Here is an 11,859-nt window from a genome sequence, read left to right on the forward strand (position 1 = left end):
GGCACGTGCGAAAGACAGACACAAAAAGAGAGAAAGAGAGAGAATAAATCAAAGCCTCCCTTACCAATTTAGTTCGGTGCGTCGTTATTTTTAGATGTTTCGCGCCTTTTCCACCGCGGGCAACGAGGTCCTGGCGATGCGCCAACTTCGGCGCAAGATTCATATGCCCGAGTGCACCAAGCACGTGGAAGCGCACTGACTGACGACGCGAGATTGCTTTTATGCACGTGCATAGGTGGTTGCGCGCGCGAGCTTGACAGACATCTTCTCGTTTTCTTCCTCGTTCCTCAGGAGTGTCTCTTTCCGCTTGTCCCCGTTTGCGAGCTCGGTCTAAAATGTTACGGCATTTATGGAGCAGCGCCAGAAAGGACATGCACGTTGCAAGATGAGAATTCTAAGTGAACAACTCTAATTGACTTCTTCTTCAAATGGTATTAATGGTTGATCATGGATTCCTTGTAACGCTTGGTGTTCACGCGAATGCAATCGCTTCTAATTCCCACTTTAATGGCACTTAATGGCACTTAAATTTATTCACTTTGATTCTCATGTCAAAATAATTTCAAAAGTAATTGCTGATAAATATATTTTAATATGACACTTAACAAATATTAAAGAATTAAAGTAGTATTTATAGAAAATTTTGTTGTTTATCTCGATCCTTCGTTATTATGCGGTAAATATATGAGATATACGAAGCTACGCGACATCCTTGGGGATAATATGCAGCATTCTTGCGGTTAGTTGAAGTATATGTATAACATAAAATTGTAACATAAAATTACACTAATGGTCGCGAAAGAGAAGGGATTTTTCGGTGAATTCATTAACCAAGCAAAAATTATAAAATATTTGCCAATAAAATTTTTTTGATTAGTAAATTTTTAATTAAAATGTTACGACTCTCTCCGAAATCGACCAAACTTTAGTTTTACGAGCTGCTGAAGAAATGGAACGAAGGAATGCTTGACGCGCGCGGCAATCACGACTTGAGAAACAGAAATGTTAAGTCATAATAATCTATATAACGACCTATTGCGTTTTATTATGTATGAATCACTTTGGAAGGCGAATGAGAATTGACTCAATATAAGATAAGATAAACTGCGCGGCGGATGCGAAACGATCGTCGAGATGGAATTATATATTACAATTGAGAAAACGCGAACAAGTTAGGGCTGGACGAATATCGTGAGAGTGACGATCCTTTCTATACGCGTATATAAATGTTACAATGCTGAATGGTATTACGGAAATGAGAGAATTAGCGATTGCATTCATACGAGAAAAATCTGGATCAACCGGATTTCCACTGATTGTGCCAGGCACCGTAAATGATATAGTTTGCAGAAACGCCCACAGTTTCGTATATCATCCTAAAACGCCTCCGTGGCCACATGATCTTCAAAGGATTCGTCAAAAATTCCCAATTATTTTTCTTTTTTTTTATGATCTAATTTACTGCAATTTTAGTGAATTGCTCTGATTGATTTTCATTTAAAAACAATGCTTGCAATTTTTTTTGAGGAAAATAATAATACAAATGTTTTTTAAAATATTATTTTTTTTATTTATCTTTCTTATTACAATATTTATTTCATCACAGTTTCTGTGATAATAGTGTCACAATTTATTCGTTACAACAATTTGATTGTAGATAGGAATTTTAAGATAACTCTGTGTGCTTTGAGATAAATATTATCGCACATCCGCCAATGTATGATTTCGAGTATGAAAAGAAACTGGGTAGTTACGTAATATCAATAATGTTTTGATATATTTTTCGAAACAATATTCTTCGGCCTTGACCCCTGAGCGCAAAAATGTTTTGATCGAAAAGAAATAATTGATCTTCAGGTTTACTTGCGATTAATTAGTAATATTCTTATATGTCATAATCCATGGATGTCAATACTTTTGAAGAATGCGAGCAATCCAAAATTAGTTAGAGCTTATATATGTACAGATGTATACATTAATATCAATAAATAATAAATATAAATTAAATAGTTAAATATAAAAATAAAAAAAAAGTTAACTAGTTAAATATTTAAATATTAATTAGACTTAACATTTTAACAACATTCTGTTATTTTTTTCCATTCGATCAATTATTTATCTGATCATATGAGTTTTTGATCGATAATATCTTATACATTATGCATTTCTTTCTTTAAGTATAAATTTTTGCAGGAAGACTCATGATAATATCGGCGATAATTTTATACGTATAAATATTTATATGTTGTTTAATATTTCCGATGAAAGATAATATTGATCGAAGTTGCGTTATTAATTACATTCAAGGCGTTGTTGTTCTACGTTACGCGAGTTATACTGTTTGCGCGATGTGTATCATTTAATATGATATGTTAATTAATTTAATATGCTATGATAATATCATCTTCTAATCTTTAGTATCTTTACATTCATATTAACGATATTTAATAGATGAATCTATCGATTCTGTGTTGCAGACGAGGAGGAGATCGACGTAGTCTCATACGAGAAGAAGGCGTCCTACTTCAATTTTGCGCACAAGCACGACGTAAATCAGCTGGCCATAAACAACTTCGCGCAGAAACAACGTAGTGCAAATCAGCTGGCCTTGAATATCGCGCATAAGCAACAGAAAGCAAATCTGTTGACTGCGAACATAGACAAGCCAGCCGTGCGCCGACCCCGCGGCCGACCACCAGGCCCGAACTCTGCAAAGCGAAAGAGAGCCGCACAGATCGGCCTGAATGAGACATCCGGCTCTGCTCCAAAGCGGGCCCGCATGCAGATGTATCAGCGGGGGCAGAAACGGCAAAAATATGTGAAGCAGTGGAAGAATCAAACCTTTGAGGATGACGAAGAGGAAGACGATTCTGCGAAACGTAACCTTCATAACGACATGGAACGGCAGCGGCGCGTAAGTATGAAGAACTTTTTCGATCAGCTGAAAGGACATGTGCCCACGATCGCCGAAAAAGACCGAGTGGCGAAGGTTACTATTTTGAAAGAAGCAGAGCTCTTTGTTAAAGAGCAACAGACTGTGTACCACGACGATGTGAAGCAGTTAAAACAACTGGAAAAGCAGAATTCGAGCCTCAAAAAGAAGTTTGATGACCTCTACAACGAACAAATCAGGATGCTTCGCATACATCAGGCGAGATTGAAGTAGGACAATCTGTGTCGCCGATCTCAGGGCGGGAACTGCATCGACTTCGCGTAAACGATATCGCCACGTGAATCGAATGCAATATAAAATACCGGCCGTAACAGAACTGGAACGGGACGTTATGTACGCCAGAGACCTTAAAACTGTGAGGCTGTGAAATAAAAACTATGATATTACTATGTATATAGGGAGTGCAAGTGATGACAGAGTGTGAATGCGTGTTTTCTGATCGTGAGATAAAATTCGAAGAGAGATCAGAAAGAGTGTGTTAGATTGTATAAATTTTTTTTATATATCTATTTTTAATGTGCACGGATTCTTCAACAACAATCTGCGGTTGTAACAACAGTTGACACAGCTGTTTCGTTTGCAATCACGAGACAGCATCGCTGACGACGAAGTGCGCGTAAGATCAACGAAACTATCGGTACGAATTTTAACGCGTCCGAAAATGATTGAAAAACATTAGCATTGTTGAGAACGATCGCAGTGAATTACGTGAAAGTCGAAAACTCCTTCGATCTGTTCAATAAAAATTCTCTCTTGATACCGCTTTAATCGGCTTGATTAAATATATTATCTGGTATCTCGTCTTTAACATCGCGTTTCTTTAGATTCGCTTCATATCGATCTTTACGCAAAATGTCCGATTTGTTATTAACGAGTAGTTCGCGGACGGATTTTAATTTCTGTGGCGTAGATAAAGCGAATCGATTGAGGGATCGAAGGAGATCTTATCACGATATTGCTCAACAATTTAACTACCGGGTTCCAACCGATTCGCCGGTCTTAGGACGTATTCGTATCGATTCGAAGTGCTTCGTAGAGATATGCGTATATGCGTACGTATATTTATATATGTATGTACAAAAAAAGAAAAGAAAAAAAAGTAAAAAAAAAATTTTTTTTTTAAACGTGTACTTCGGACGCTAACAATCGATTCTTTTCCAAAACCTGCACCGATAATTAGGAAAAAAAATGCACGAGTTCTCGCAGCATCAAAAAAAAAAAAAAAAAAAAAAAACAAAACAAAAAAAACAAAAAAAAAACGAGGTAAGCTCGCTGATTCGATGATCATCGTTTTGCGAGATCTCAAGTTTAACTTTTTCGACTCGTAGGATTATAAATGTTTAATTATATATTAATTTTGAATTATTATATTCCGAATTATGCGAATTTAGCAAAATTATTGACGTAAAATTGGTGACGACAATTCGTCGAAAAAGAATACGAGAAGGGGTATTCTTTTTGATGATGAATAAAGACCCAAAATTTTCAGGACACAGGACAGACTTCTCTCTTCGAGGTTTCACTCTCAGGTATTCAGCGCATTCTAAGTTTTTTTTTTAATTGCGCTCTTGCACGGACATGATTGATATCTAGTTGAAGGGCACGAATTAATTGATAGTATCTCTCTTTTTTTCTTCCGTATTTTCTCGCGATTTAATTTTTGCAGAAAAGATCTCGGCGATGACCGTTGATCTTGATAAAAAAACAAGTCTCCCCGCTTTGGGTCTTCTTAGCGACCTGTACGAAAGGTTAAGTAGCCGCTTTCGGTTTTGCACAACTTAATTAGGTCGACTAAATAAATAGGTAGGTAGAAACACGAGGCGAGATAATGAGTCAGTCAAAAAGATATATAGATAGAAATAGCTTACAGGGTGTCGATGCGTAAACTCTATGTGTGGCATATTCATTATTTGCTTTATATCATCATTTTACCGTACGTACAATTGTAATACATCAATAATCGGGAGAATAGCTTTTCTTACTTCGAAGACACATTTATTTGGTTACATGTAAAGCGACTAATTGAACATGCCACATATAACTTCACCTACTCTTATTTATTATAATTAGCATAAGTCTGTTTCGTATTTTCTACATCTTTTTCACTTCCTGCATATAGCCATTTGAATCAGTCGATTCATCCACTCTATCAGATTTTTCTTAAAGATATATTTGCCTTTTCTCGCTTCTTGTGCACCCGAAGTTTTGTTTCCCTCTGTTGCCGTATTTAAAAAAATGAGTTCGACTATACGGCTAACATCGCGTATTCGATTGGGTGCAATAAAATGAAGCAGATGCTACCGCGGCAAATCACTATTTTTGCTTCATCTTTCGTCGACCGGCAGAGAAGAATATAACGCGAGATTGATCAATTTTTTCTTTCTTTTCTTTTTTTGTCTTTTTTAATAACGCGATTCTGCCGAACTTTCATTTTTAATATCGCTTTAGAGATATCGCGCAGATATTATCACGTGTCTTCCTTGTTTTTAACTAATTATTTCATTTTGTAAAGCAAGATACATGCATAGGAATATCGCGAAATATCGTTAGACGTGTGTTTCGCGGACAGAGTACACTCTCGATATAAATAACGATAAGTTTCTATACATGTACATATGTATATAGATTATTTGCATACATTTGGACATATACATATATGGACATGAATAAATATTTATATACATATATAATACAGATTACGACGCGAAAGAAAGATAAAAATTACGGCGCTCTAATGGCCAAATAATAATAATTTTAATATTATTACTATATTAGTATATTTACTCTCATATCAATGTTATCGGCTTTAGTTTCATGTAACTGCCGGCATTTTCTCAAATCAAGATAATTATATAACACGGTCATAATGATGTTAATCTTTGAACACGGCTTATAAAAAGAAATAAGATGCTATATAACAATTATAATACAGAATATGTCATACATAATTACATAATATATATAAAATATATACCTACATATATAAAATAAAATTACAGATATGCATAAATAAGAGTAACAATATATACGCAAATAATAATATGCATAATTATGTATGACATACAAATAATTGACATGCTATAGAGATCGGCTGAAGACAAGTGGAAGAGCGCGTAGTGTCTTCAGAGAGATGATTTTTTATATTACTATACATATATACATATATATATATATATATATATATATATATATATATATATAAGGGCGCAAAAACAGAAACAATGTGTTCATTACATTTGTAGGTAACAGTATTCGTTTGTATGCATATTTTTTATGATCGAAAGATGAAATATGAACGCGAAGGTGAAAATCTTTCAAGAAAAACAATACGCGCGCGTGCGCTTACTGACACATACAAAAAATATATACCGCACGAATATGTATGTGAACATTTCGCTCGCAAATAGTCCAAATTCAAATAATACATAGTAACAAAGGCCGGGTAAAAATGAATAAAAAGTAGAGCGGCAATGAAATAGAGATACATAGTCGCATTGAAGAAAGTAAAAAGTAAATTTAGGCGAAAGGGTCAGGAAAAATCGCGCGAGCTGACACATTTTAATAATACAATAGACACACAATTACACATGACACGCAGACGGATACAGTTAAACTAAATAGAAACTATTATATAAATATTAATTTAACGACACGGGATATTTTTAATCGCGACCCAAGTTTATGATATATATTTATAAGTACACGTGTATGGGTACACACATATACACACATACGCAACGTAATAATGCAGTTCGGAACACGGGCGACCACAGTTTTCTAATGGCGATCGGGGATCCATAGATCATGAAGGACACATTAGAAGTTCATAATCAGTCAAAAGATCGCGAGAGATTCCTAAAGACAATTAACACATTCTTTTGTATACCTTTTTATATAGACTTTCACATCAATTTTTCACGAATTGATATATCAAAGGCATATACATATATACATCGCGCGCGATTAGCTACTTTTAATTAACTCGGAGAGGTGCCATTTAAAACTCTTAAAAATTTATTTTCACTATCGCATATCGCGCCCTCGAACGTTCTCGACATTTATCATTTTCCGTATAAAACGTCTCCTTACGTGCGTCTTCATATTTCTTTCCCCTACACTATCAAAATTAATTTATATGTGAATTATGCAATTAAAGTCATCGCCAAGAGCCAGGTCACGATATTATAGATAACTCGAAAAATCAAGCAAGAATACGCTCGTCATTAACTTAGAATAACAGTGGCTTGAATATAATTTATTATTATTTTTACGGTTTCTAATAATCCATGTGCATCTTCTTGTATAAGCATAAAAAATCAACGTGAGAAGTCAGTATGGATCTCGATAAAAATACTCCAAAAATATTAGTTCGTAGATTATTTTTATGCACATTGAATTCTAATTCACAAAATCGACGTGATTATAGATTTTTAAGATTTACAAGATTCTTAAGATCTCTTTAAATCTTACCGTGTAGAAATATGTAAGAATAATGAGATTAGGGAGTCTCATTGTTCTTATTGACTACGAATATAACGAATTAATGAAAGAAAGCTTGATAACTTTCTTAATTAACAAATGATTTTTTTAAATCTTTCCGACCAGACTTCTCGCGTTTGATTGAAGAGTGTTCCTTTGCTTTTAAACCGACGGTTAATTAAACAATAGATCGTAGGATGATCGAAAGGAAACTCGACAATGTATACCTCGCAGCAAATTTCGTTCCGTTATGAGAACGAGAAAAGCCTCTCGCGTAAATTCTTGCTTTGCCGTATTTTTCGTTTGCACGTGTGTCCGACCTGTGAGTTCTCTGTATCGTGCCAAATTGAGAGGGATGAAGATAGTATGAAATATAAAACAAGATAGTAGTTGACTGAGGTTCGGCCCTTCAGCCGTATCGTAGATGTTTATAGATAATATTTAATGTGCGATAGAGATCGGGGTCTCGACATTCGTGGCGTCGACCCTAAGAATGCATTTTCCCTATTCCTTTTTTATTTTTTTTTGTTTGTTTATTTTTAATAAAAATAGAATGGTAGGTCTTCTCTCGGCAAGGATCTTTTTCATCAAAAATTGCTCAGAGAATAACCTGATTGACGGATCGCGAGGGTGTTTCGTTTTTATCCTCGTCTTATAGTTCATTTTTTATTTAATCTCTCAGTACTCTTATCTCTTGGAGATTTTTTCCTGAATAATTTTTCATCCCTTCGCAAGAAGTGTTCGAGACGACAGCACAGAAATTAAGATAGGTCTTAGGACGAGATTTCGCAAAGAAAGAAAAGAAATCGTATTTGTTTCTATTTTTATACACAATGGCATTTAAACATATAGCTGCGTGTTCATGAAATAGTAATCAACGGTTTCGAATTAACAGAATTAGATATTTAGATTAGATAATTATATAGATTTTTATAAGAGAGTACACGCACTAAATAAATACACATTTTTCATCATTGTCGTCTCGATCAAACTCAAGATTCTCTTTTACATGAATGTAGAAACGATTCTCGCAATATATAAATTTCGCAAATTATATTTCGTTGACGTAGCAAATGACTTAGGAAATATAAACTGATGACCTCGCAGATTGTCGATTTTTTTTAAAGTGAGAATGAGTTTGCTAAGCTCGAACGCTTGATTAGACTTGAAGTCCAGCTTGACACCCTTAGCAGAGAATTTTATCGCGCGAAAGGAAGAAACAATATTGTAAGAAGATATTTTCGCGACCAATATAATTACAGTACAAACATTGCATCTAGTTTATCTTTTGCGAAGTCTCGAATTTATATCTTTGTCTTCAGATTGTTAAGTTTGTTGTTGACATGTTGACATTGTACACAAGAATCGGAAACTACTTTTGAGAACAAAAGCATTTGGTTTCCACTATGCCACTAATTGCAACTGCGCGAGTTGCTTCCGACCGAATTTTTCAAACACCTCGCATCCGTCACGAAGAGTACGCACGTACCTGTTAGATAGAATTTAAAAATTATTAATCATAGTATGAATAGAAGAGAAGACGTAAGAAAAATTAGCGTTCGTAAATGACTTATGTCGATCTAGCTTTAACTTAAGCAAAAGGACGGCTGTTTGAAGCATATAATATTATTATACGATATATATGTATGTATGTATATATATATATATATATATATATATATATATATATATATATACACCGTAAATAATAGAAGTAAGACAAACGAGAACTTCATTTCTTTCGACTAGATATAGATATATTCCGAAAAATTTCATTGTTACAGAAGCTCAGCAATTTATATTTCTTTTTGCTTTCGAACCTTTTTTTTCTTCGTGTAACACCGGAGCAAGACTTTATTTTTTTTATGAATATATATGTATAATATATACAGGGTACTTTATCTCTCACGTTTCAAGATTGTCTTAAGAAATCTTGTGAACAAGAAGATTTTATTTTAAAAATATGATAAGATTCTATTTTCAGATTGATGCTTCTCACTGCTTAATAATTTCTTTCCTGCCCCTTTTAAAGGAGTTTGATTATATATAATTCCAAGATTTAAAGTAAAATACCCTGTGTATATATATCATCCACTCCGTCTAGCTCCAGACCTATTTTTCGTCAAACGCGGTATCTAGAATTTTCGTTGGATTTTAATCATCGATTTTCATAAAATAAAGATTAAAATTATTGAGGCGCAAACTTGTCGTCCCAAAACACGACCGAAATTCAACTTCGCTCATTGCAATTTATACATACATAATACCATGTGTACCTAACGATCGTTTATACGAGAGAGTTTTATATATGTATATGAAAAAATAAATATAGTTTGTTATAAGAAACTATGGCTAATCGAATCTTGAAGTTTGAGAATCGGATGGGAGGGAAAAAAGTTTGAAAATATAAAAGAAAGAATAAGAGTGATAACGAGTAGCGAGAGTAAAAAGCGAGGGGCTTGACGGAAGTGAGGTAGAATAAGAATTGATCATAGTGATCGTGAATAGTTAGTGTAACTTAGATTCTTTTATTCAGAGAGTAAGAGAAGATATTTTTTATTTATCCTGTTTATTTTTATATGGCGTTGCTATCGGAAAGATTATTTCTCGTTGTAACTGGAACGAGGAATTTGTAACGGCAATCGAAGTAAATGTAATTATGCGAGCCGATGAAGGCGTTTCTGGCGCAATAGAAGTGAATAAGAATTGTATCAAATTATATAATGAAGCTTATACTAAAAAAGCTAGGAAAGATCGGAGCAAACGGACGTTATATAAAAGAAAAAGTGTGTATATATATATACACATACAGATATATAGAATCTCTTAATTATTTTTGCAAGAAAATCAGTTTCAGAAAAAAGGAAAAAATGACAAGAAGATATTCTTTAATCATTTGTACGTCCGACGAGGAAGGATACGATGTCAGATATGCGTTCTGCGTCGTTTATGTCGTGTTTTTGTATCTCTTAGTGACAGCATTGTATGCTTCCTCGTCGCGACGATGTACACGAAGCGAGCACTACAGAGACTTAGCTGCTTTAATAGAGGGAGGTTGCTTCGTCCGGGCTTCGCTCTCGATGCTCTTAGAAATTGGTGCTTCGAGTTTCCCAGCAAGATAAGAGCGTGGCAAAAGTATTCAGCTTCGCGCAAAAGAAATTTTATAATTTTATAGTAATCTTTTTATAAAGTGATTTCTTTTGTGATTTTGTTAGATAATTATAAATTACTTGTAGAGGTGAAAAAATGGAAGAATACAGTTTGAGGAAAAAGAATTTAATGTTTCTTTTGTATCTCGGTTTTAAGTTCGACTATTGAATATACATATATATACATATATATATGTGAACGTTTTGTCGGAACTGTCGACTCTATATTATTTGCAGATATTGTTACACGATCGTCTGCATAAAATATCATGCGAGCACAGAGACGAAGCAACGATGCGCTCCGAGTTCATTGTACCTCGAAAATTGTTAAATTATACGCAAATAAAGAAAAAAAAAAAAAAAACCAACAGAGACGAGCTTCTCGATGACTATTTCCTCCGATTTTCCTATATTTCGAGCTGTTGTTATCGGATGAAATTGTCGCCAAGTCGCTGTTACACAGCCTAAAAAAATCACTTTCGTACAATTATTCTTATTAATACTGTACAGATTTTTATATACAACCATGATGAAAACGGAGTCAAGATATACTTACAAACTATAAGAATATATTATATAATAGATAAAATAAAGAAGAAAGAAGAAATAATATTTATACCAGAAGTTATATAAAATAGCATGAACAACTACTTTAGAAGTAATATTTATATCTCTATATTTACTATATTTACATATTACACACACACACACACACACATGTGTATGTGTGTGTATGTGTGTTATAAAAATAGCCTTAACACACAGGCAGTTTATAAATAGCCTTTATCATTTTTTTTGTACGAGAATTATGTATAAAGAACTATAAGTGCTTATTTGTATTGACAATATTTTTTTTCGTTAATTTTAAAAGATATATTGAAGACAGAATTGTGTTGTGTACTTAAAATTATGCAAAAGGAAGTTTGTCCTTCCCTCGTTTAATCGCAACGAACAATTATGTGTACTATTGAGCGAAAACATATTTCTGTATATAACCCAAACGATTATAAAAGTGTGAAGAAATCGCTAATATAATTGGATAATTCTTTCAATTAAAAAATTTTGACAGTGTACATGATAATAAGTTGTTAATTTAATTTAATGCGAACTTACAACGAGCGTGACATTTATGTCGTACAGATTCTGTTGCTAGCGAAAACACAACAGCGCGATGATGTTTATTCTTTTTTTTTTTTCTTTAGAAAAAGGTCAGACAGTTCCTTGACATTTATATTCTGAATTACTCTATATGAAATATTAAAATATTATATCATTTAA

The 11,859-nt window shown here is 33.7% G+C and overlaps 1 protein-coding gene across 1 annotated transcript in view; it reads left to right on the plus strand.

The window, feature by feature from the left end:
* Myc (bHLH transcription factor Myc) overlaps positions 1–11,859 on the plus strand; it is a 34,839-nt gene extending 22,980 nt beyond the window's left edge. The window contains exon 3 of the mRNA XM_083034134.1: positions 2,478–11,859. Within this exon, the coding sequence (XP_082890260.1) occupies positions 2,478–3,166 (689 nt within the window). The 3' untranslated portion in view covers positions 3,167–11,859. The remainder of the gene's footprint in view (positions 1–2,477) is intronic.

Source organism: Prenolepis imparis, unplaced genomic scaffold, assembly GCF_030444845.1.
Source record: "Prenolepis imparis isolate NDT839.2.m4 unplaced genomic scaffold, iyPreImpa1.0 SCAF_3, whole genome shotgun sequence".
NCBI lineage: Eukaryota > Metazoa > Arthropoda > Insecta > Hymenoptera > Formicidae > Prenolepis > Prenolepis imparis.